General features: G+C 42.9%; 1 protein-coding gene across 1 annotated transcript in view; it reads left to right on the forward strand.

Moving 5' to 3' along the window:
* The first annotated feature begins 1151 nt into the window (after positions 1-1151).
* The window catches only part of DNAH17 (dynein axonemal heavy chain 17), a 94693-nt gene continuing 69235 nt past the window's right edge, over positions 1152-26609 (forward strand). Inside the window, exons 1-23 of the mRNA XM_081899464.1 lie at positions 1152-1508; positions 3255-3448; positions 5740-5932; positions 6039-6138; positions 6260-6345; positions 7444-7569; positions 8336-8491; positions 9411-9497; positions 9833-10000; positions 10243-10359; positions 11902-12170; positions 12310-12505; positions 13131-13277; positions 14721-14829; positions 16810-16913; positions 17070-17210; positions 18252-18395; positions 19877-20059; positions 21084-21338; positions 21968-22137; positions 23912-24134; positions 25004-25120; positions 26396-26482. Of these exons, the coding sequence (XP_081755590.1) occupies positions 1170-1508; positions 3255-3448; positions 5740-5932; positions 6039-6138; positions 6260-6345; positions 7444-7569; positions 8336-8491; positions 9411-9497; positions 9833-10000; positions 10243-10359; positions 11902-12170; positions 12310-12505; positions 13131-13277; positions 14721-14829; positions 16810-16913; positions 17070-17210; positions 18252-18395; positions 19877-20059; positions 21084-21338; positions 21968-22137; positions 23912-24134; positions 25004-25120; positions 26396-26482 (3711 nt within the window). The 5' untranslated portion in view covers positions 1152-1169. The remainder of the gene's footprint in view (positions 1509-3254; positions 3449-5739; positions 5933-6038; positions 6139-6259; positions 6346-7443; positions 7570-8335; positions 8492-9410; positions 9498-9832; positions 10001-10242; positions 10360-11901; positions 12171-12309; positions 12506-13130; positions 13278-14720; positions 14830-16809; positions 16914-17069; positions 17211-18251; positions 18396-19876; positions 20060-21083; positions 21339-21967; positions 22138-23911; positions 24135-25003; positions 25121-26395; positions 26483-26609) is intronic.

Below are 26609 nucleotides of genomic sequence, written 5' to 3' on the forward strand. Positions count from 1 at the left end.
AGGGGGTACTTGGGCACAGAGCTTTTAACTGCGAACTTGTGATTGGAAACAGTGGGGCAAAAAAGTTAAGTGCAAGCTCTCACTCTACGTTTTCGTCTGACGTGTACTTTTTAGAAAGAATCTTCAACACTATCCTGTCTACCATCTCTGCCTGTCAGCATATTGTCTTCCTTTCTAGGTGCTCCAAAATATGATCTACATCACTAACAAACTGGCAAGAGTACAGACTCTGCACCTGCCGAAAGCTAAACAATATATGACATTTACGTAGTATGTGATTTAATATTGTGTGTATGTGTGAGGATTTTAATGGCAAACAGTATTTGCAAAGGGATGGGTGATTAGGGTCAGGACTGCAGTGTTTAAAGAAAGGGAAATGTAACCCTTTCCCTCTGCACAGGGGTCTCAATGAGCCCTCCCTCGCCCCCCAAAAGCTACTGTTTGGCACAGAAGGGAAGTTCCACTGGCACCAATGGAACCTTCTCTCCCAACCGAATATCAGCTTTAGGGGCAGGGTTTAATTGGGGCAACAGCACAGGAGAAAAGTAGCCCCCTCTTCCATATATGGTTCTTATTGGGATTGGGGGGGGGATCGCCTCTGGCTGCTATTTGTAATTTTAAGAACCCCAAGAACATAAGCAATGTTAAAATCATGTTTCCCATCACATGCATGGCACTGCTATGGTCATATAGGATGAAGACTTTAGCCCTGTACATGCAAAATATCTCCGTATAATCAACACATGGACAGGCAGTGGGTGGGACCATGCCTACTGGCTCCCCATATTCAAATATATGGAGGTTTGGATCACAAGGTGAGGGGCGTTAGATGATGAGGGCTACGGATGTGATCCAGCTCCTGCCTGACCTTTGTTGATTATACACAGATGCATCAGATGCAAAGAGCTTTTACATGCCCTATAATTAAGCTGTCATCTGCAATTAAACCCAAATAATCCTTCCCTGCCCCCATTCACTTGCAATGAATTCCATAGTGCAGATATGTATGGGGAAGCTAGAAAGCTTAGCATGGTTCCCAACAGGTTGGATAGGTATTCTGAAACGTGTTGACAAGGATGTTTTCTTCTCAAGACAGGAAAGAAAGACTTTCCAGTTGGTTACCTGGTCAGTTTTTTTCCTTTCAAGTGGTTTGCAACTGAGGAATCAAGATGGCGACTGACAAACGACTGGACTTCATAGAGAATTACTGCACCCTCTTTCTCCATGTTAAGCCTGACAAATGGACCAAGTTTGCAACCAGTGAGGAAGTCCACTCCATGCTCAATGAGTTCTATGAGAAGCATGATGTGACAGCACTGGTGATCACCCTCAATCCCACTGGACAACTAGTTCCTTGTCTTGGCTTCCCAGCAACACTGAAGAATAAAGGAATTTATTTTGTGAAAAAGAGGCGTGAAAATGTTAACAAAGAGAACTTTCTGGATTTACTCCTTGTTGGAGATCTCAGCCCCTCCCCTGTAGAGCAGATGATGGCTGTCGTGGAAGAGGTGGGCATCCAGTTTCTTTTAGCAGTTCACTGAATGATATCTCTTTATAAACAAGCATATGAGGGCGTAGTCATAAGAGAACCACACAATGACATGAGGCAGAGAATGGGATACATAGTTAATACAGCTCCTTATTTTGGTTACAACAAGATTCTCAATCTTTCATGAAGTTGCAGATGAAACTGCTGTGATGTGATGGATCTATCCTTTTCCAATGTTGGACAGAGCCAGTCAGGCTTTGGGTCTGGAAGTGAGAGATCCCTATCATATCACCTACAACTCCAATAATGTAAATTTTAAACATTTACCTCACACAGTTGTTGTGAGGGTGGAATTCCTCCTCTGATGTTTCTTTGAGGAACAGCAGGCTTGAAGTGTAATAAATAAATAAAGCCTACCAGCTCCTGATCATCAGGGAATGCCCCGAGTGTAAAAATTGCATTGCCACATTGCCCTGGCTATACTGGGTTGATGATTAAATTCACCATATTCAAATTGTGCATTAAAAAACATTTAGGGTATGTCTGTGCCAGAGCCTTTCCTGGACTTGTATGAACAACTGGTTCAGTCTGCACTAAATCCCTAATGTTCTCTCTAATTATGGTTCTGCTTCTTGTTGGTATAGCAGAGTGTAACTCAGGATCCAGAGGCACTAATATTTTCCAGCGCTTTGGGACAGATGACATGATTAACATAGTCACTGGCAAGTTTATTATCCTCTTTGTAAATGCTCAAACCCAACCCCTTGCTTTTCTTTGCACATGTTAAGCTATATAGGAAGCTGTGTTACACCAGCTAAGAACTGTTTCCCACCTAGCCACAGCAATGCCTGTTCTGACTGGCAGCAGCTGTCCAGGCAGACATCACATCACCTGCTGCCTGGGATTGCTTTTACTGGAGATGCAGGGAACTGAATGTGAGTAACCCAAAGAGCAGCACAGGAACATACGATGACGCAAGACAAAGACACAAACACAGAATTGCAGCAAACAGCACTAATGTGGTCACTGCCTCCAGGTTTGCCCTGCCTCCAGCTTCACATGGTCCCAGACTTGCCACAACCTACTATCAAAGAGTGATTCCTGAGCATGTTTGAGCACTGCAATGTTTTGGGACTGTGGCGGTGAGGGTTTGCCCATCTTTGTAAAACTTGATATTTACAAAGCAGCCAACTCAACGAAAACTTTAAAAGGGACAGTACACGGGTATGGAGTTTGTTGCACTTTCTTTAGTTCAACAATATCGCCGTTGAGATGTGGCAAACATAACTTCACCCAGTATTCCAAATGTGGTCACACCACAGATTTGTAGAAAGGCATTGCAATATTGGCAGTTTTGTTTTGGATCCCTTTCCTAAATATCCCTAGTGTAGGATTTGCCCTTTTCACAGCTTCTGTATGCTGGGCTGCCTGACAAAGCCTCACAATGCAATTCTGTCCTCAAGTTATACCAGCTGGGCAGGGTTAGGCTCACTGCCATGTTCCTGCACTGGTGAAAGGCAATACATTGAAGTGGTGCATTACCATTGCACCAGTGTAATGCAATACTGATGTTACGATGGCATTGCGGTGGTGTGGTGGCTGTCAGAATCATAGGACCATGACTTCCAAAAAGAAGTTCCAGCTACTGGGATGTTTTAAAAAAAGAGGCTGGACTTTTCCAGAAAAGTTTTAGATTTTATTAAAACTAATTTGATATAGTCCTGTGATCAGTAATGTTTGAAACAGAGCAATTATTTCCCTCTAGGTGGTCTATTCCTTATTTATGAAGCACGAAAACCTTGCTGGATGGCCTCAAGTGGTGGCTGATGATGTTATACGGGCAGCCCACAGACTGAAGAATGAGATGTTTGTGATGGGAGGAAAGATCAAAGGGAAAACACTGCTTCCTTTGCCAGACCACATAGATACCTTGGAGAGTTCAGTGGATATGTTTGACACGTGGGTGCCCTAAAATAATGTCTGCCAATGTCTATACTTCTTGTTGTCTTGTACACTGTGTATGTGCAGCATATGCAGACCCCATTATTTTCATTTATTTATTTTTTAAAAGGCTACTCTCATCCCTAAGGGGCAATTACTTGCATGTATGTATTTGGCATGCCTCCTTGCTGTGATCCTCAGAGATACCCACCACCAAGGAAGAGCGATGGCCCAAACAAAGGGAAATACAAATGTTCCTGGTTGTAAAGGCACAGGCACCCAGGAGGGAATCCAAGGACCACTAGGCAGTGCTCCTGCAGCTAAAGAGATCCTGGAACAATTTACTGAGTTTTATATTATAGCCGGGTTGGCTAGTAACTGAATGGAGCTCCCTTTATTAACTTTTAGTTCAGAGGTTCTTAACTTGTGGCCCATGGCACCTAGGAGGTCCACTTTTAAGGGGTCTGTGAACCAAGTGCAAAAAACCCCAAACAATAAAATAAATAGTCTGCAAAATTGTGTATATCTTTATGTGCATTGGAAGGGATTCCATAGATTTCCTCAGATTTTCAAAGGGGCCTGTGACCCCAAAGAGGTTAATAACTGCAATGCAAGTTCTTTTTTTTTTTAATATTTTTTTTATTAGTTTTTACACATATTAATGACAATACAAGACAAACACAAACATCAAAAACAAACAACAAAAATTGACTTCCCCATGCCTTCCCTTCGCCACATCCTTGTTTTACCATTTTTTCGAGCAACTCATCAATCAGTCTTTAGTTAAGTCCCTTTTGAATTTCCTTAAAGTTTAAGGTTTACAGCTGTAGTTCTTTGTTTCCTACCCCTTAACATCTTATCAGTCCACAATTTTACAGTAATTTTTTAGATATGTTTTAAATTTCCCCCAGTCCTCTTCCACTGTCTCTTTCCTCTGGTCACGGATTCTGCCGGTCATCTCTGCCAGTCCCATATATTCCATCACCTTCGATTGCCATTCTTCCAGAGTAGGTAATTCTTGCATCTTCCAATACTTTGCCAACAGGATTCTTGCTGCTGTGGTTGCATACATAAAGAATGTCTTATCCTTCTTTGATACCAATTGGCCGACCATGCCCAAGAGAAAAGCCTCCGGTTTCTTTACAAATGTCCACTTAAGGACTTTCTTAATTTCATTATAGATCATTTCCCAGTAGGCCTTAATCTTTGGGCAGGTCCACCAAAGATGGTAAAAGGTACCTTCAGCCTCATTACATTTCCAACATTTGTTATTGGGCAAATGGTAAATCTTTGCAAGTTTGACTGGGGTCATGTACCACCTATAGATCATTTTCATTATATTCTCTTTCAGGGCATTACATGCCGTAAATTTAACACCGGTGGTCCATAACTGTTCCCAGTCGTCAAACATAATGTCATGACCAATATCCTGTGCCCATTTAATCATAGCTGATTTCACTGTTTCATCCTGTGTATTCCATTTCAGCAGCAAATTATACATTTTAGATAAGTTTTTAGTATTGGATTCTAACAATTCTGTTTCTAACTTTGACCTCTCCTTCTGAAAACCAAGTTTCCTGTCCTGCTTAAACATCTCATTTATCTGACGGTAGTGTAACCAGTCTCGAACTTTATGCTTTAGCTTCTCAAAACTTTGTAGCTTCAGTCTTTCGCCATCATATTCTAAAATTTCACAATACTTAGGCCAATTAGAGTCCATGTTAATTTTTTTCACTGCTTTCGCTTCCATTGGTGACAACCACCTAGGGGTTTTACTTTCCAATAAATCCTTATATCTATTCCAAACATTGTACAATGCTTTCCTGACAATATGGTTCTTAAAACTTTTATACACCTTTACCTTGTCATACCACAGATATGCATGCCAACCAAAACTATTGTCATATCCTTCCAGATCAAGAATGTCTGTGTCTTCAAGAAGTAGCCATTGCTTCAACCAGCAAAAGGCTGCTGATTCATAATAAAGTCTTAAGTCTGGCAGGGCAAAGCCCCCTCTATCTTTTACATCAGTTAAGATCTTAAATTTTATTCTGGGCTTTTTGCCCTGCCAGACAAATTTAGATATGTCTTTCTGCCACCTCTTGAAACAGTCCATTTTGTCTAGAATCTGCAACGTCTGAAATAAAAACAACATTCTTGGCAATACATTCATCTTGATAACAGCAATTCGGCCTAACAAGGAAAGTTTCAGCCTAGACCATATGTCTAGATCTTTCTGCAATGCAAGTTCTTTCTGGATCAGAAGTTAAAACTGTTTTCACCATACTGTCCTTTGTGGGTTCTTTCAGTCTTCCTAGAGCTGTGGACAGCACACTGTTACACTCCATTGAAACCATCATCATTGACTGGTCTCATCAGATACGAGATATCCTGAGCAAAGACTCAGCACAGCCTCTTCTGGATGGCTTGAACCCATTGCCCAGAGTGGAATTTGATTTCTGGTACAGCCGGCAGGTTAACCTGCAGTGCATAAATGAACAGGTAGGTGGGAGTTTATGGGCACTTCATGAGACCTGGCTGCAAACCACCATATGGTCATGAAAACAAGTTGCTAAAGTTGGGGGTTTTGTGTTTTTGTTTGTCCCAGCTGTATGCCCCTCAGGTGAAAAAGATAGCTGATATTTTGGAGAGGGCAAAGAGCTGTTACTGGCCAGCACTCAGGAATGTTTTCAAGGACGTCTCTGCAGGTACTACCTACCTCCTTTCTTAAAATGAATGACCGCCAGCAAGTTGTTTTGGGTCATATGTAACAAATGGCTTTCAAGCCCCTCCTTAATTTACCTACTCTGTCATTTTTGTTTTATACAGGACTGAAGGAAGCTGATGATATTAACTTGTACTTGCAGCCACTGAAAGTTGTATTGGAAGAAGTGGAACAAGCTGAATATCATCAGGTATATATATTAAAGGGAGGAAATAACATTTGAGAATTAAAATAGGCCACCTTGCTTATTCATCACTGCTAAGACCCTCTTAAAAAATGAATTGCTAGCCATTTTTACTGCTACAATGGTGTATAAAAATATCTGGAGGGCAACAGTTTGGGCAGGCTTGGTGTATACATTTCGTCTGTCTTCCACGATGCTTTACTGAGGGTTATATTATATGTAGCACTATGGTGAATGTTCTCCAAGAAGTCCATCATTATCAAAAAAGTTCCCAAAAAGGCTGTTTTCAATGGCCTACAAACTCCTCTGTGAAGAGGAAATGGGAGCTTCTGTCCTGGCTTCCTCCCAACCAATCAGAGTTGTACTTACCTGCAAGTAAAGAAGTTAAGAAATGAACATTTAATAATGCAATCTAAGGGTAGCCTAATCAGTCCTTAGTAGCTAGGAAAGTGCAGAATCAAGTCCAAGTGCTCTTACAAGAAGTAGCAACAATAAGTTTGGTCCAGGAACAAGAGCCAACGTTCAGAAGTCTGAGATTGGTAACTAGAGTTCCATGGATGTTGTGATGTTCCTACAAGCAGTGGCAGAGGAAGAGGAGTGCGGGGGGTGAGTGCACCGCCCCCGTCAGCGCAATCCCAGTAGGGTGCCATCGTGGCTGCCCCCCTGCCCGCGCTGGGCACCATGCCCCCACAACACGCCAGCCCTGCCCCCGCCTGCTCGCCGCACCCTGGTGCCGGAGCATGAAGCTCCACCACTGCCTACAAGTTTCCCACCTACCCACCAATATTTTAAACAGAGATGAAGAATACCCAGCTACTCACAGGAATCCGTATCCCTGCAGGAATTCCTGAGTTTCAGGCATGCACTCTGCCTCATGGGTTGATTCTCTGCCTTTCCTTGGGGTAAATAAGTGATGCACTTGCTGAAGAATTTATCCTCCCTTTGGAGAAATTCAGTAAATTTGTCCGTCCAGAAATAGGGTGGAGAATTTTTAGAGGCCATTTGCATACAGCTCAAGTTAAAAATAAACCACCTTACCTTAAGCATGTGGAATTTAGTTGCTTGAAACCTTTACTTTCTCTATTTTTTTATATGTCCACACAGCTTCCTCCATTCATAAGCAATGTCATGTACACCGTATGCTTGATCTGGGCCAATTCTGAATACTACAACATTCCATCCCGGATCATTGTCGTATTGCAGGAGATCTGTAACCTCTTCATTGAATTGGTACTGTTCTGTGAAAATAAAGTTCTTGATTGGGGGCGGGTTCCCCCCTTTCCCATATTCTTTTCTTCGTTTCTTCTAATTTCCATTTGGTATTGGTGACTGCAGCCATTAAATATAGTTTCAGCCACATTTATTTTGCAGATGCTGAAATTGGTTAACTGGAAGGCGGGGTGGGGAATAGAAAACGAAACAGGGCCTGGGCAGGTTTGGTTGAGAGCCAAAAGCGAGTGCAAAATTTCAGCAGAAATTGTTGCACTGGGAGGACTTGCCCTTCTTGCTTCTGTCTTGTGGTTCATACCTGATCCACTGAAACAAGTAGGAAGTTGGTCAATTCCAGTTGTGAGCTCAGGATTGCCCACATTTGTGTTTCAACAGTCAAAGGAAAAATGAATGGTACACATGCTTAGGTGTGCTGCGGAAAGTCAGGAGTATGGGTGGTCAATGGTATTGTTGTCACAGAGTCCCAACCATTGATTGTCCTCCCATTTGGATGAGATTTGCAGACAGTTTGACCAATCACTTTGCATGTGCATAAGGAGGCAGTGGAGGAGCCTAAATCACAACATCAATGAAAGCCATTATTTCCTGCTGTAACATGCACACTTTGTGCTGATAATTTATGAGCAATATAACAACTACCTGAAGGGACTGATTCATCAATGTACTGCCTTGCACTGCCAAACTGTTGCAGGATTCCACTTCCAGTTTGCTTTAATGTGCCCTGTTCACCTAAGCGTCATCTTTGACTACACTGCTTTCTATTTAGACACGTAATTTTCTGAGTCCCGAGGAAGTGCTCAAGGGCTTACAAGGTGAAATTGAAGAGGTGCTAGGAGGGATCAAGCTGGGTATCTCCGTGATAGAGAAACTCTACAAGACTTACGACGTTTGCTGCACAGATATGATGCCCAAGTTTTTTAAGGTGGGTTACTGATACCAGTGGACTTTGGTTCTCAGAGAAAGCATTACTCAGAACTTCACAGTGCAGCACATCCCGTATAAGTTATTCCATTTAATAATGTGGGAAACTATTTTATTTATTTTTTAAAAATGTTTTTATTTGATTTTACAGATATAAATTTATAACAAAACTACATACATATCCATATTGTTAAGTTGTGGGTAGACATAGCAGACGACGCAGCGATTTCTCCAAAGCAGCTCTTTATTTGTAACCTGGAACAGAACTGAACTGAAGGGTTCAGCCAGCCTGCTTATATAGAGCTCCACCAGAACGCAACAGTAACCATTTTCTGTAACTATCCAATCACTGAATGTCACTTTCAATCCCTCATTTGCATATGTGGACCTGAACTATCTACAGTATCCCCATGCTGGCCCAGGGTGAGAACTTCAGTACATAACAGCCGCAATGACAGCTTGCTCACCAGCATCAGAGAAGTCATTCACACTTTAATGCCTTGATGGTAGGCTGGACCTAATGGTCAAGGGTCCCTTTACCTTTAACAGCTCTCAGCATCCTTAATAAACTACAGTTCCCAGGATCCTGTGGGAGAAAGCATGGCAGTTTCAAGTGGTACTTGAATATACCTTTAAGGGCACCTCCCATATCTTGTTTAGGAGGCTAGGCCTAAGCAGGAAGCAGGGTTGAAAGCAGAGTGAGAAAGTAGCTTAAGGGGGGGAGATGTGTTGTTCATTGTCCTTTAACAAAACTATTTCTTATTCAGCTTCTGTGACCTACACATCCTTGGACAGATAATACTACTGTAGGATACCAATTTAAATATATATAGTGCAAATGGGGCCTTAGAGTTGCAGCTAAAGGCAGCTGCTTCCTATACTGTATAGAGTTGGTCACACTCTCTTATTTCTGTTTGCAGGACAAAGAACCCCAGTACTGGGAGTTCCCTTCTACGCTAGTTTTCACTAGAATGAATTCATTTTTTCACAGACTGAAGACAATAGAGGTGAGAATTAAATTATCTAAAATAAGAAACAACCATAGCTAAAAGTTGCCCAGACCCCAAAAATGTGTGTGCATGTGTGTAATCATATTTAAAATCACAGACCATATTTTTGTTTTCAGAAAGCTGTATATTTAAAAGTGATAACATTGGACAAAGTAAATTTTAGTGACCCTTGTTATTTTTTAAAATAATCAGTGTTGAAGCCACTTGTAAAAAAGCATTTCCTGTTTAAGGAATGTAAAGAGAGCTGATTAACAGCAAAACCAAGTCATTTAAAGTGTATTCAAAAGAAGGAGGCAGTAGATAACTGTTGTTCATTTGTTTATTTTTTTTAGGAACTATACATGACGTCAATTGAATTTCTCAAACTGGAGAAAATTGAATTGGGAGGTGTGAGAGGCAATATCTTAGGGAGGCTGGTGGTTCAAATTTATGAGGAGGTTCTCGAATATGTTAAGGTCTTTGTTGAGTGCAAATATGATCCTTTAGATCCGTCAGATGAGGTTAGTAATTTCAATATGGGAAATTTATTCATATGTAGATGGCTTAAATTATTTGCTTACTGTAAGGGACAAAATCCCAATGTGCTCTAATTACTATAGCAACAAATGTATTCTCTTCAAGGTAGTTGGCCTAGCTTATTTTCTACTTTGGTTTAATTAACTTTTAAAAGTCAACAGATATGGTACATGATTGTTCTAACTCATTTTTTGTTGTTGTTGATTGTTGTTATTATAATTGAAAGCAATTTGATGAAGACTTTGCAGACTTCCAGATCAAAATTCAGGATTTGGATCGACGGCTGTCCACCATTTTCTATCAAGGATTTGTTGACTGCTCCAGTTTTGAATCTGCTGTCAAGGTACATACATTCCTGTGTTTAACCTAAACCCAGATAGCTTTATCTGCAGTGGAGCAATCAGTAATTTTACCTGCAGATAAAGAAGCCAGTTTTGTCCCTTGCTGCCATGGAAGGTCCATCCCATGCAAGGAAGAAAATACTTTGCTTTTTCAGATCTGAGCCCATTGAAGATTAGCATTAAATTTTCAAGCAAACATCTCCTAGTGTAGTAAACAGCAGGATTGTGTGGGGTCTCTCTCAGTGTCAACCCACCTCCTTTCTACTTCTTTGAGTGCCATTTATAACCGCCAAATGAGAGGGGGGAAAGAGAATACAGCTTTGTACCAAGTTTGCACACACTCATGTGTATGTATAGATGCAGATTTAGAAATGATGACAATGATTTAAGTAGGAACAGACTACATCTCACCATAGCAAGGAAGATGGTAAGCCGGTGACCATTCTTGCCTGTTCAGTTTTCTATCCCACGGCTAACTGTTAATGGGATCTGCTTGATCTTAAAAGGCAGGGAGTTCCAAAGGGCAGGTACTGCCTGTCACACTAAACAACTGAGTTCTTACAAATGCAGAACAGGTATTATATGGCACCTCTAGTAGTGCCAGTTCTGCTGATCAAAGTGGTCAAGCAGGCACATGTGAGGCAAGGCAATCTTGTAGGTAAGCTGGTCCCGATTTGCCAATAGTGACATCTTGAAACTGTCCCAGTAGCAAGCTTTGAGCGTAGGTGAACTAACATGAACGCATTTAAACAACAACGAAAGCTTTCACTGCCGCTTTCTGAGCACTCTCCTCATTTTCTACTCTTTTTAATAATTGTGTTTAATGAGTTGTGTATAATGTCTGCTTTCATTATGATTTATTGATCCGTGCATCCCGCATGGATCACGTTCGCAACCCAAAAATCCACTGTATATCAAGTTTAGTCTCCAGTCCGGACAGCAGTGCATACAAAGGCAGTCAGTCACCAATGCAACAGAGTGATTGTGGCCATTTGCCGATATTAAATTAATTGCTATAACACGTAAAGGTTGTGGTAGAGCTGACCAGGGAGAACGGAAGCTGATGTCATCTATTTGATTTGGTTTAAAGTTGCTTTTACTAGAACGGGGGGTGTGAGTCAATGTGGATCACTCCTTCTAATAGCACACCTGGGTGATGGGTATCCACAGGATAGAACAACTTGGGAAGCATTTAGCATGTCTTGGGGGGAACCCCAAGATTTACAGAATTAAATACCTGCAAAAAAAAAAAAGGCACAAGGCAGATTGAGTATACTCAGTGGCCCATGGCATGTTGAGTGTCAGATGGAAAAGAAAACCAGAAAACCTAGGGAGGGAAATGGAATAAAACATTTTGGAGGAGAATATGGTTGTCTGGCTAGAACCCTAAACAGGAACACGCCTCTTAGGAAGAAAGTTCTTACTGCAAAATGTTATTGCAGGTCCACTTGCTTAGCATAATTCAGAATGGATTTACAAATGAACACTCGGAGAACATATCATTTTTAAAAACTGGGACCTTCTTTGTTATTTTTGTTCTCTAGCAAATCCATATGTTTGCATCCCTTTTGGATCGACCATTAATAAAGGCAGACGTAGCACCGCACTATGCTACCCTTCTGGAAATGTTCAACGTTGAGCTGGACAATGCAAAGATTTTATATGATGCCCAAATAGCTGCCACTGCAGCAGGTGATGGTGTGCCTCCCCTTAGCAAAAACATGCCCCCTGTTGCCGGGCAACTGAAGTGGGCTTTGGAACTCCAGGAAAGATTGCAGCTCCCAAGGAAAGACTTGCGAGCCATCGATCATCCGTGAGTAGCAAATCGTTTATAACTCGCATTACCCACATGCTATTTCCTGAAGGAATATTAAAAGCTATAAGGCAGCTTCGTTTACAGTATCAATTAAATTCCACTGCCATTATGAAACTGAGCTTTCTCCTTTCTGCAGGGTTATGTTCAGTTCTGAGGCCAAGCTGATATATGCAAAGTATGATGAAATGATACGTTTGCTGCAAGGTTACCGTGAGAAAATTTATGCAGATTGGATCGGCCGGGTTGACAGAGACTGCCAGTTCAACCTAGAGCAGCCACTGATCCATAGAGATCCAGAGACTAATCTTATTAGTGTGAATTTCAGCAAAGAGGTGTGTGAATAGGAAGAGCATGCTAGCATGTGATTTCTGGCTGCTTTGTGTTAGAAAATTTATTCTTGCACTATAGTGCTATAGTGGTATAACGCTACATTACTACGGTGAGGCTATATGCTGTTACATTCTTGTACTTCCAAAAAAACAACAAGAAGGTCATAAAATAGTGCCCACCCCAAATGTTATAATGGAGGCGCACTGAACCGTGAATAGTTTCCACTTTCCCAGTAAGTCTACTTTCCTTGAATGGTGCTAGTCAAAATCCCACCCTTTTAAAAAGGCATGAAGAGGAGCACGAAAGGCATATCCACTTGTGAAGATTGCACCACTCTTCCGTTCTTTCTGTATTCTGAGAAAAGACAGGAGAACCCCAGGTTTGGTTTGGTTTTTTGAAAAAGAATGGTAGTGATTGAGTGGTGGTGTCATGTGGATGTTCTGTAAAAAGCAAGTGAGCGTAGCAGTTCCACAGTAAATGCCTGGTGTGGAACCACACTCAGTTCCCTTTCTCTTCCAAGTGCCTGGTCTTCATTCAGAGAGCGGAAGACCATGCCATTAGATCGGGGGGGGGGGTGTTTCCATTTATAGAAGGGCATTCATTTCTCACTGCTATATTATTGTGTAGCTCGTAGCTGTTCTTCGTGAAGTCAAGTACCTGAACTTTCAGCAGCAGAAGGAAATTCCGGACAGTGCTGGAAGCCTCTTTTCTCAGAATGAAACATTTCGGAAGTTTGTGGACAACTTAGATCTCATAGTTGGCTGGTATAACAAGGTATATCTATCTATCTATCTAATCTATCTATCTATCTATCTATCTATCTTATCTATGGAATAAAAAAGTGGCTGTGTATTTTTTCCTTTGGCTTGCAGTCTGCATTTTTCTGCAAGGAGCTCATGGTAGAATACATTACGGTGGTGCCTCGCAAAACAAAATTAATTCGTTCCGCAAGTTTTTTCTTCTTGCGAGTTTTTTGTCTTGCGAAGCACGGTTTCCCATAGGAATGCATTGAAAATCAATCAATGCGTTCCTATGGAGACCGTCCGGGGACCTGTTTTAAAGCAAGGGGCAGCGAGGAGAAGATTGCTTCTCCCCGTTGCCTGCCCCACAATCTCCGGGGACAGAGGGGAAGGCGTGTGCGCCTTCCGCTCTGTCCCCGGACCTGTTTAAAGCAAGGGGCGGCGGGGAGAAGATCGCTTCTCCCCGTTGCCGCCCCTTGCTTCAAAAGAGGTCCGGGGACAGCGGGGAAGACGCGCTGCGCTTCCCCGCTATCCCCGGAGCTTGCGGGGCAAGCTTCATTTTGCAAAGCAAGCCCAAAGGGAAATGTGTCTTGCGAAGCAGCTAAGAAAAAGAAAAACTCCTTCGTCTAGCGAGTTTTTCATCTTCCGAGGCATTCGTCTTGTGGGGTACCACTGTATTCTCCCTAACCCCTATTTAATCCTCGTGTCAACCTTGTGAAGTTGATTAGGCTGAGAGGTAGTAACTGGACCAAGATGACCCAGTGATCTTCATGGTCCCTGTTCTAATCCATCACTCTTAACCGCTGTGCCCAGTAATAGTGTCTGAGCACAATGGGAAACCACTGTACATTCTACGTAAAGGAATAAGGCAGAACAAGACAGTACAGACAAGTCACTTTCTCTCTTTTGCTATGCTAGTTTATTGCTTTGCCTAAATCACCCACTAGTGTCCTTTTAGGCTCAGCAATTCGCAGCTACAAAATCTCCTGCTCAGTCGAATCCTAATGTCCCACCATTGATCCCAGCAGAAGCTCCTTGTCAGGGGTCCAGACCTCTCTAAGTGTCTAGGATGGAGTCAGTGCCAGTTCCAGGTTTTGGAGGGCCTGTGCTTAGATAGCCTGCTTGGGTTCTACTCCCTCAGTGAGTCCACTTCCTCGCCTTCCTTATCACTGACAGCTGCTGCTGCTCTTCCTCATCATTGGTACCACCTGCTTACTGCCTTTCCCTCTCATCACCACAGTCTGGGCCAAAGGGAGAAGCTGGTGAACAAGCAACTTGCAATGGTGAAGAGGAGATCAAGGGCTCTGTTATCAGTGGGCCCTCTGCTGAGGTGCAGGCTCTTGGCAGATGCCTGACCATGCTTGGTGCTGGCCCTGGAAGGGGTTGAGATGAGAAGTGTGTTACCTAAGACAGCACTATGCATCTTGAGCTTCAGCAAGATGAGCTCTGCTCATTACAATAAACTGGTTGCTTTTAGATCAAGAGGACAATTTTGACAGTAGAACTTCCACTGGTCAAGGGGGAGCTGCAAGAAATTGACGTTGGCCTGAGAAAAGCTGAGACCAACTTGTACTGGAGCAATGAAGGTACAAAACTCTTGTCATTGATTTGTTACAAACTGTAGCCCACCGCCCTTCCTTTTTGACTGCATTGATCAAACGATTGAAGTGCTCAGCACCAAAGTTTGCAAGTTGAAGCCCATCTGCCTTCACACAAAATGGGCACCAACTAGTAGCTCTTAAAGGAGGAGTGGAGAACCGCTGAGCCTCCAGATATTGTTGGAGGACAACTCCTGCATCTGGGAATTGGATGTAGGCTTGTTCTACCGACCCGCCTTGAAGGAAGTGGTTTATAGCCTGGGGGCACTGCTGGATCTAGCACTGTGTCACATCAGGTACAAGTTGTCTCAGGGGGGAGGAATGCCTGCCTGTTAACAGCTCTTGACTAGCGTGCCATTCCTGGATTAGGGCAGCCTTGACATTCTTATCGTCTCTCAGCTAGACTACTGTAATGTGCTCTATACTGGGCTGTCCTCGAAGATGGTCCAGAGGTTGCAGCTAGTGCAAAATGCTTTCAGGATTTGCACTGACTGCCTCTAAGCTACAGGGCCCAATTTAAGGTTTTGGTATTAGTATTTAAAGTCTTTCCTGGCCTGTCACACAGCTGTTAGTTGAAGCAGCTTTTCCCATACCATCCATCCTTGGCCTTGTGATTTGAGGCGGCAGGAAGCTCTCCTGACTTGCTGCACAGTAATGCGAGAGAAGAACAACACCCCCTCCCCAAATACAGTGGAATGCCCTTTTTCTTGGAAGTACAGAAGGCAGAGACTTTTGTTGGAATTCTGCCAACAATTAAAAAAAAATCTTACTAACCACAGGCATTTGGTGCACATTAGTAAGATCTCCCATTGCTTCTAGTATTCTCATGCTGTTGTTAATAATTAGTTTAATTAATTTGTCATTGTAATTGCTGATTTGCTTTTGATGTATTTGTTGTCTTTTGTATAAGGTTGAAAACCACCCTGGGATTGCTTTGATGGGATGAAGGGCAGCCTACAAATTTTAGAAGTGAATAAATAAATGTTTCCCCGGCAATGTGCAGTTCAAGAAAAAGATGTGCCATTGGGTTTACTTATCACCACCTCCTGCTCCGTTTCTTCAATAGCTGCTACTTGCAGGGGGCAGAGACACATTTCCACTTCAGCTATATATTACTGAGGAGAAACAGTGCAGAGATGTGGTCAGACAGCATCCCACTTCTCCCCATACTGTGTACTTTGAACCAGTAATCCAGAGAGGTCCCATTCAGGATTTTACTGTCTTCATCAGTGGAATGGGAGGATGTTGGTGTCAACCAACATTTTTGGAGATGGTAAAGATGTGTCCAGGGCAGCTGCCTACCAACTCCATCTGGTATGCTGGCTGAGACCCTACCTGCCTGCGCACTGTCTCACCAGAGTAGTACATGCTTTGTTGTTGCCCACCTAGACTACTGCAATCTGCTCTACGCAGGGCTACCTTTGGAGGTGACTCAGAAACTACAACTAATCCAGAATGCGGCAGCAAGACTAGTGACTGGGAGTGGCCGCTGGGACTATATAACACTAGTCCTAAAGGATCTTCACAGGCTCCCAGTACGTTTCTGAGCACAATTCAAAGTGTTGGTGCTGACCTTTGAAGCCCTAAAAGACCTCAGCTCAGTATACGTAAAGGAGCATCTCCACCTCCATCGTTCAGCTCAGACACTGAGGTTCTCCCGCTGGTTCCCTAACCGTGAGAAGCAGAGGGCCTTCACAGCAGTGGCACCCTCCCTGTGGAACGCCCTCCCTTCAGATGTCAAGGAGATAAAGAATTAGAAAACTTTTAGAAGACATCTGAAGGCAGCCCTGTAACAGGAAGTTTTCAATGTTTGATGTTTTTCTATGTTTTATATATGCTGTAAGCCAGCCAGATGGGTGGTGTATAAATAATAAAATTATTATTATTATTAAGGAGGTTAGATACAAAAGGCAAAGGAGTCAGCTGCTAATTACTATGTCTTTTTCCCCACCATAATAACCTGACCAGATGTTATGGACTATATTCAGGAGATGCGAAATGTCTTATATGATTTAGAGACAAGAATTCAGAAAACGAAATTAAACGTGGAGAACATTGGGCAGCTTATGCAGGTGTGTAGCAGGTGACAACTACTGAATTCTACTAGGCACTTTAAAAAGAGAAAAAGATTCTCCTTTATAAATTTTTAGTTTTGCCTTTCGCCGGGTGACTTATTTTTTCAAGCTGCAGTCAAAAGACGTGTTCCATATATCTGGTTCTTCTTACAGGAATGGTCAGCTAGTCCTTTGTTTGAAAGGAAAGACAATAAGGAGACAGCACTCCTTGATCTGGATGGGAAACAAACAAACATCCACAAACGCTATGGTGCAATCAAAGATGCCGGGCAGAAGATCCAGGCTATGGTTGAGGTGAGAAAGAGTGAGTTTTCATAGGAGTTAGAACAGCAGACAGTTCTATGTAGGGCTTATATCTGGTAATTATTTTTTTTACAGAGATTGTTCCCAGACGTGGGCGTTATATCACAAATGGTCATTCAAATCCCATGTGTGTGTTTGTGTGTGATTGCCATGTTAATTTTCACATATTTTCACTTTTTAAGCAATGGGCATTTGGTGCTATTCTGCCATTTGCTGTCCACACTGGTGAACTGATATTGGTGGAATAACGCATTGGGGGTGGGTTTTGTTATTGTTTCTGGTCCCTCCAACACTCAGTCGCTCCTCCCTCACCCTCTGCTGCCAGAAACAAAATGGTCAGCTGAAGCTCAGGTGAGAAGAAAACGTGTAGGGGTAAAGTAATAAGAGACCGGCCACCCACCAAAACAGCAGCACGCCCGCAAAGCAAACCACTCGGGCAAAGAAATGTGCCAACATTGGTGACACTGGACGTATAGCAGGTTGTTTTTACTTATCAGATGTCCTGTGGTAAGCGACAATCCAGATTAAATTGGAAAATAATAATAATACAATATTAATTTATTACTTGTACCCCATTCATCTGACTGGGTTGACCCAGCCACTCTGGGTGGTTTCCAACAGGAAGACTGGCATTTTGATAAAGACAATTTAATTTCAATGCTGCAAAAAATGTGCATGCACAAACAGCCCCAATTCAAGAACAGACTTGCATCCAGGTGTACCCAAAACTTCTTTCAGTATACTATTCTGCATAAGCAAGTCCATACTTATGACAGGAAACAGTGAATATTATTATCTGATCATGTATTTGACATCTTGACTACCCTAAGGATAGTTTCTCTCAAGTGAATTCCAGATCAGCATTCCATCTGGTGGTAGTTCTGACATTATTGGTGTAATTCTGGGAGTTACCCAAATGTTTTATGAGACAACATTAGGCTTTTATCACCATTAAAGCATAGATCATCAGGAGAAGGAATCTCACCTGTCTATTACAATGCGTATCCCAAGTAATGATTTTTCTGTTTGCAGGAAAATGCAGAATTGTTCAAGGCAGACAAGACAACAAGAATGTGGTCTAATTATGTGGAATTCATAGATGACATGATTTTAGATGGCTACTTTAAGTTTATCCGCAAATCGCTGCAATTTCTGCTCAGCAACATGTCTGCTGATGTACGTTGGTGAGCTTTCTGCAGGGTGGGAGGGTATTTCCTGAAGCACCAATTTATCAGTGGATATCAGTACCACATGCCAGAGCTTTGTCACCACCTTCTGGTTGCTTAATTTCAGAACTAAGTAAATTCAAGCTTTGTGAGCAAAAGAACTAAGGTTTTGCAATAGGAATCAATTAAGCAGGGTGTGTGCATGCAAGCATTTTTTCTTACTAAGACCTGCTTATTCTGGTATATGTATATTTCTAATTTTTAACTGAGGATTTGGTGGTGGAAGGTAGGAAATTCGCAAAAGATATTGGAAGGGAAGTTTGTATAAATTTTAGACAAACTCCACTCCCATTCAGAGACATTATGGTTTCTGAGCATGCCTGTATATTATTTGCTAGTAGTGAATGCTGGTGTCAAATAAGTCCACAACTTTTACTGATTACAGATGTAAGCAAGCATTGGGTGTGTATTCTGAAATCAACCAGCCTGCCTGCTTGTTGATGGATATTAGGGGTTGACCACTGTCAACCCCTAGGGTTGAGCACCCTAGGGCCCCATCTGATCACCTGCAGTAAAGCCCTTCAGCCCCCAAGTTGGGCATCTAGACTAAGATTACCAGATTTTTTTTTCAATGAATCCGGGGACACTTATTGTTTGCTATGTGCATGTGAATGCTGTGAAAGCTGTTAATCTGGGGACTGTCTCCGGGAAAACGGGGACATCTGGTAACCTTAATCTAGACAAGAAGCACCCCTTCCAGACTCAAGGGGATACCCATTGCCACGGGATGGAGGGGCCCCCACACCCTTCTCTCCTTGACTTAAGTATCCAACCCAATGCCTTATCTACCCAAAAGTTGCGGTGATTTCTATGAGGTGGACAGAAACTGCAGACAAACCCACTTAGTCTGCAAGGCAAATTCCTCCCTGGTCCTGAATGCAACCACTGGGTAAATCCATAGCAAGGTCCTGCATGGCTAGGCCTGTTTATCACCAAACAGGTGGCTTATTTAACTGTTAGAACAAAAGGACGGGGAGGGGGAATCCAAAGAAGGCTGCAGTGCCCTCTGCACCACATGGCGAGCTTACGTAGCCCTGAAGGAACTGAGCCTACTCCAAAGCCATGCCCCTTGGGTTGCTTGTGATTGGCTTCTGAAGTCTTGGAAGGCCCCCGGCTCAGTGCGAGAGATGGGAAACAACAACGCTGAAGCCAGGAAAGTAACTGCAACTGGGGAGCATAGCCAGGAATTTTACCTCATAAATCCTGGCTTTCCCTTGCCTGAACCTCGGAGGGCAGTGGAGAGCTAGCGCCATAAATTGTGACGTCAGCCGGAAATCTCGTCAGCCGGAAACCCGTGGGGAATGGTAATTGTGTACAAAAAGGCCTAGTGGTTGTGGTCATAAAGGCAGAGAACTGACAGAGCAGTAGTAAACAGTACCTTGAACGCAAAAGTGAAGACTGACTAATAAAGAACGCACCGGTTCATTTCAGGCTGCTGTAGCCCCTTTGTTTGAAGTGCGCATGGAGCTGTATAAAGATGAATTGAGGTATCGTCCATCGCTGGAAGTGGGAGCAGAGGAAGGTTTTTTCGAACTGGTGGAAAACCTGATGAACGATATCTATGATACAGCTAAGCTGATACCACGACTGGCAAAAGGAAAGTCCAGCTATAAGGTTGGTCTGGGGCCTCCGCACAGGGAGGCTAGAGAAGACTTCTGTGGGTGCTAGGTTAACAACACCCAGTTTAAAGAGACATTCAAACCAGGCCAAGGTTTGTAATGGTATGTAGGATGAGTGGCTAGCATATACTTCATAAGGAACTCGTAAGCATTGCTTTCGGGTCCCATGTAATGCTCAATTTTATCATTTTTGTTCACAAGAGAATTCCTGCGAATGTGTCTTGTAATGAAAATAAAACACAGGAACATATGTTTCTGTCTACACACCCAGAATTCTTAGCTGCCCCCAAACTCTTGCCATGCTTGCATCTGACTTCCAGGCAGCTATTTTTCAATGTTCTTTCCGTTCTGTAGAAGCCATTTTGGCAAATAAGAGATATATAAATAAAAGAACAAATAAATAAATGCATTTTGTTCCAGAAGAGACACATAATTACTGTGAAATAATTACCAATTCTCAGTGGACAGAAAGCAAGCAACGGCCATATTGGTAGGCATGCTTTGGTCCCTCTCTGTTTCCACATTTGACTATAGTTAAATATTTTCTACATATGCTCGCTAAAGAAAACGATAAAGCAATCTGATTGCATACCCTGAGGACAGGAGGGTTGCTGTTGTCACCCATGTATTTCCATTTAGGTTGTAGGCACAATAAATTAAAAAGAAAAAGAAAATTAAAAGGAAACTTCAGAATCCGAGGATTCTAGGCAAGCCACCAAATTTAGTCCTAGAAAGTACAGCTGGGTTGCAGAGTGTGATTTTGACTATTCGGAGTTCCAGGTCACCTGTAAATGCTACAGGGAGCATTGGTCAGTCAATGTTTGTGTGAATATGTGAATGTTGTTAAGTTATCTCTTGGGCATGGATACTTTGTTCATTTGGAATCTGGTGAACGTAAGATCTAAAGATCTACCTAGTCCAGCATCCTATGTTCCAGCCAAGATGCCAGCGGGAAGCCCGTATACTCGGCTTGTTCTTTTGTTTCCGTGACTCCATTAATGATTCCCTGGTGCTTTCAGGTTGACCTAGAAGACATGGGAGAGTTGATGGAGATGCGAGAGGAGATTGGGAACATTGTGGTCAATGCCATGAAACAAGGTGAAGAATACGAAGATTCATTTGAGAAATATTCGTACCTCTGGATGGATGATCCCCATGAGTTCATGCAGCGCTTCCTCACTTTTGGCCACGCTCTAACCACTGAAGAGCTGGAGTCTCACGCAGAGGAGTACCTGCCTCATGTCGCGCCCACCTTAGACCAGTTTCAGCTACAGGTGAGGGTTGGAGTATGTCTGTAGGTTTCATCCAAATTGATGTGTGTGTTGTGTTGTTGTGTTCTCAATGGCACCAGCTCCATCTTTATAACCCTACATCATCCCTCATGCAAGTGAGTAACATTGGAACATCCCCATTGCTTTCCCGTTTCCTCTTTTCTCCGCCTAGTTCCCATCTTTCCTCAGCAATGCACAATTCTTTGGGCATTTTCACACTAAAGGCGAGTAAAATCGACGTTTCTTACATCACCTGTTGGCAAAACTCCTACCTTAAAGGAGTTCTTATGTGCCCTGTGTATAAGTGGTTTTATCCCCTTCATAGCCCTGTATGCCCTGTTTCCTTCAAGTATGCGTATCTTCATTTTAAGTCCCCACCCACAGAGCAAAGCAGATTAGAATCCACCTGTCAGGGAGAGACACAAACTCTGAACTCAATAATTCAAATAAAGTAGGTTTTTCTCTTAGGACACTCTAGCTCACAACCAGATGGCTACAGAGGGAACCCACACACTCAAATGCCATAGCCCATAGTGGTCCCATCATGATTTCTCTCTGTTCCCATTACTGATGTGCGTGTAGAAATTCTGCATCACAAGCTATCGCATCTCAGCGCCCCCTGGTGTTTCTAGATTGACACTTATGAGAAGCTCTATGAAGAAGTGTCCAAGTTTGAGAATACTAGAGTGTTCAACGGTTGGCTGCAAAGTGACTGCCGTCCCTTCAAGCAAGCGCTCCTGAATACCATCAAACGCTGGAGCCTGATGTTCAAACAGCACCTCATCAACCACGTAACCACCAGGTAGGGTGGGGAATAATTTTGTCAGTTTCCAAGCTTTCCATTCCTACAGCCCCTCTCCCTGCACGTATGGTAATCGGCCACCATCAGCCAGTGCTTGGTATACAAACCTACGAGTGCATTCTTTGAATCAGCACCTGTTATACGCAGCCTAACTATATTTTGTGTGAAGAAGCACTTCCTTTTGTCTGTCTTGTATCACCCACCTTTACATCCAGTTTTAGTGGATATGTCATGAGAGAGGGAGAAAAGTGACTTGAGACCTACTTTTATAAACCACTTATCAGGTCCCCCAATTACAAAAGCTCTGCTTTGCAACATGAAAGAAAAGGTCAGATCCCAGAGCTGAAGAATCTGGTGTCAGAGGAATCCCAGCTTGGGCAATTATCATATTGGAATTAGCTTTCTAGACATGGGTAAAATTTCAGCTGCTGTTGCTGTTGCTTCCATACACAGAGCAGTTTGCAACATAAAACACTGTATTTGGCTGACAGTTGTGGGATCAATAATATCTTTCTCTCCATACTCATAGGATCTCAGGATAAACCCTAGAGGTCCAGAAAAATGGCAAGAGGGTAAGATGGAAATGGTTAGAAAGTGTTGCTTAAAACTAGGGCTGCCATATTTTGAAGAGGACACATTTGCAGTTTATTATTATTATTTTAAATTGTTGTTATAAAGCCACACATATACTCCAAAAAAACAACAATGAGGATCAGAACAGGAAAATATTTTATTTTTAAATATTCAGCCAACTCAGTGTTTGTTTGTTTTTAATTTGTACCAGATACTGAAACCAGCTCCACACTTGTAACAGTGATTGCATCCACTAAGAGTGCATTGGTGTTACATGCATGTATGGAGACCTGAACATATAATGGTGCATGCTTTACATTCTTGCTTCGTGTATTTGCTACTGTTACGAAAGCCACATAAAGTGCAGAGTGAGCCACTCTGATTGGGCTGGCATAGCCAAAAGTAACTACCCACCAGCCAGTAAATGAGCAGAACAGCTCCCCCACTCGCCACGGCCACTCTTGAACCCGAAAAAAGCGGGCTTGGATCAACCTCGCTTCCCTCCACCCACTGAGCCTCTGCTCCGAGTTACCAGGGCTCCCGGGCATTTCCCTCCATGGTTTCCAGCCTCAAGCTCTGTGGATCACGCGACAGGGGAGAACAGCACAGGGACTGAATCATGTGACAACCAGCTATTGGTCAACTCTAGTCATGTGAAAGGGGCTAGGCAGCCGTTTCCTCTTCAACTCTAGTGACAGGAAAGGTGTATACGTGTACAGTGGTACCTTGGGTTACAAACACTTTGGGTTACAAACTCCGCTAACCTGAAAGTAGTACTCGGGTTGAGAACTTTGCTCCAGGAGGAGAACAGAAATCATGCGCTGGTGGCGCGGTGGCAGCGGGAGGCTCCATTAGCGAAAGGGTGCCTCAGGTTAAGAATGGTTTCGGGTAAAGGACAGATCTCCAGAACAAATTAAGTTCGTATCCCGAGGTACCACTGTATATGCATAAACCCAGACATTTTGCTATATTTTAAAAATCCACCCAGAAATAAATTTTAAGGCTGAAAAAGGGTGTGTGTCCGGGAAAAAGAGGGCATATGGAAGCCCTAAGTTTATTTATGGTAATTTGGTGCCTTCTCAAAGTAGTTAGAGGTTGTTATCCCTCTTTCCATAATGAGAAAGAACTATCAGAAATAAATCCAATGTTTTGTTCCTTGTACTGTTAAAGTTAACCCCAACTGGAACCTTTTCCATTGCAGCCTTCAGGATCTTTCCACTTTCATGAAAGAAGTCAATGCAGGCTTAACTAAACCTGTGAAGGAAGGTGACTACGATGGGCTTGTGGAAGTGATGGGACACTTGATGAGGGTCAAAGAAAGGCAGGTAGCCACTGACAATATGTTTGAGCCCCTAAAGCAAACCATTGAGTTGCTCAAACTATATGGAGAAGAAATGCCCGAAGAAATCCATATGCAGTTGCACGTGAGTTATTACAAATGGTTTTCACTCAATACATATTTGTTCATCTTTCATGTTGCCATTTTTTAGTGTGATCCAATGACCTCAATGCTTTGTAGAAGACTAAATAAATATAGTGGGAAACCAGGCCAGAAATAACACATCAGGAAAGTTCATGGGAATGTATCTGATAAACACAATCTGAAAGTGATCACAATGTTGCCCACGATTGAAGCCATTGTGCATTACAATCTATTTAATATGATTGATTTCACTTTGGACGTGCGGCATCATAGCATTTATCCATTATTATTAACAGAGTAAGGGACGCGGGTGGCGCTGTGGGTTAAACCACAGAGCCTAGGACTTGCCGATCTGAAGGTCGGTGGTTCGAATCCCTGTGACGGGTTGAGCTCCCGTTGCTCGGTCCCTGCTCCTGCCAACCTAGCAGCTCGAAAACACGTCAAAGTGCAAGTAGATAAATAGGTACCGCTCCGGCGGGAAGGTAAACGGCGTTTCCATGCGCTTCTCTGGTTCGCCAGAAGCGGTTTAGTCATGCTGGCCACATGACCCGGAAGCTGTCTGCGGACAAACGCCAGCTCCCTCGGCCAATAAAGCAAGATGAGCACCGCAACCCCAGAGTCGGTCACGACTGGACCTTATGGTCAGGGGTCCCTTTACCTTTACCTTTATTAACAGAGTTGGGGCAGATTAAGTTCAGAAACCTGCACATTTCCACAGACCCTTACCAAACCAAAGTGTGTTTCCTCCTCCTCATATTCAGATTTCCCCCTTCTTACCCTTCCTGCATTTGTTTTACCAAACAAGCCCCCTCCCCCCCCCCGCCCACAGTGCTCTGAGAGGTTTGAGGGTTCTTCTTTGTTTGCTTTTAGGAATTGCCAGAACAATGGAATAACACCAAAAAGCTATCATTCCAAGTCAAGCAGAATGTGGCTCCTCTGCAGGCAAATGAAGTTACCATTCTCCGAAGGAAATGCCAACAGTTTGAGGTACCTTTCTCTTGCAGTACAAGGTATTCTCTGCTCAACTGGCATGCTGAGCTCCCCACAGACCAAACATTCAGGGGGACCTGTAGGCCGAAGGCACTGACAGATGGGCTGCCTACCAACAATAGTCTCAATTCCATTCTCTCAGTTTTCCAATGTTCAGTTTCCCACATTTTTGCGACATTCCATGATAATTCATCAGTGTTTCTGCGCACATTTCTCCCGACAGGCAAAACTGCATATGAAAATGTGTCTAGTATACACATTTTTGCTAGCAGTTTCCTTAACACAATGCCTCTTTTTTCTGTTTTCTTAATTACATGCATTTCTATCCCTGTTGTACACATTTTGTACACATTCTTTGGTTGAATTTTGAGAAGTGTGAATTTTGAATGGTAGCTGTGTTCCAGTGTGTGTATTGTTTTGGGAAGTGTGAGTTAACGTGCAGCTTAACAGACTTTCCATTTAACACAGACTTTCCATTTAACAGACCTTCCTCTTCCAGAATCTATTAACCGTTCAATAAAGTGACAATACTTCATTTTTCATAATTTCTTCTCCCATCGATCACTGTAATAATGATATCTATGAAGGAGGGACGGAAGGAATGTCCTCAGAATACTGCATTTTCCAGAAAATTTAAGAAACAGTCCCAAAAAATGTTTAATATTAAATATTCGTAGCGTTCCAATTCATTAATATGGAGGAATGTAACACATGAAAATGCAAACCAGGCTGAATATCTTCCCCTTCCCTAGCAGCAGCAGTAGCTGCTGCCTCCATTTCTAATTCTCTCCAGGGCAGAAGCTTAGGTAGTATGTATGGAGGTCCTGGGCTGCCCAGACGACAAGACCCCCCTCTTGGCCTCACTGATGTGGTCCATAGGAAAATAAAGCCATATGTTTGGCACCAGCTTGGCTGCAGGAGTTGCTGGAAGGAGGCGAACAAGATGCCATCCAGTTCTGAATCTACTTTGTTGTAAGATGCTGTGATGTCACAGCATGTGTAGTGGGCAGTGAGAACTTTTAAAAGAGAGATGAGGTTGTAGCTCATGATTTGCTAGTGTCTTGTCTTGCCCCACAGCCTGTGTCCTATTGTGAATGTTTTGGGCAGAACCCTCTGCTGCTGTTTCTGTAGATGGTGTCATCCAGATTGATCATAATTCTAATCTTGAGCTGCAGCCTACAAACTCCTGCCTTCCAGATGTGATGCTACACGATCCTCCTTTAACTAGGATATTCTGCTCTCTCTCCTCCTCCAAACCCCCTTCCCCTCCAGATTAAGCAGCATGAGTTCAGGGAGAAATTCCGAGAAGAGGCACCATTCACTCATGTTGATCCAGATCCATATAAATCCCTCAATAAGGTAATTTGCTACAAGTCAGGAAAGTCAATATGGGCAATATCTATGCCTTCCTCAAATGCCACCTATTATAGTGTGCTTTTTAGGGGCATAGTAAAGTAGCATTTTCAAAAACTGGCTGAGAAATTTG

The sequence above is a fragment of the Podarcis melisellensis genome, assembly GCF_964234715.1.
Source record: "Podarcis melisellensis genome assembly, chromosome: 2".
Lineage (NCBI taxonomy): Eukaryota > Metazoa > Chordata > Lepidosauria > Squamata > Lacertidae > Podarcis > Podarcis melisellensis.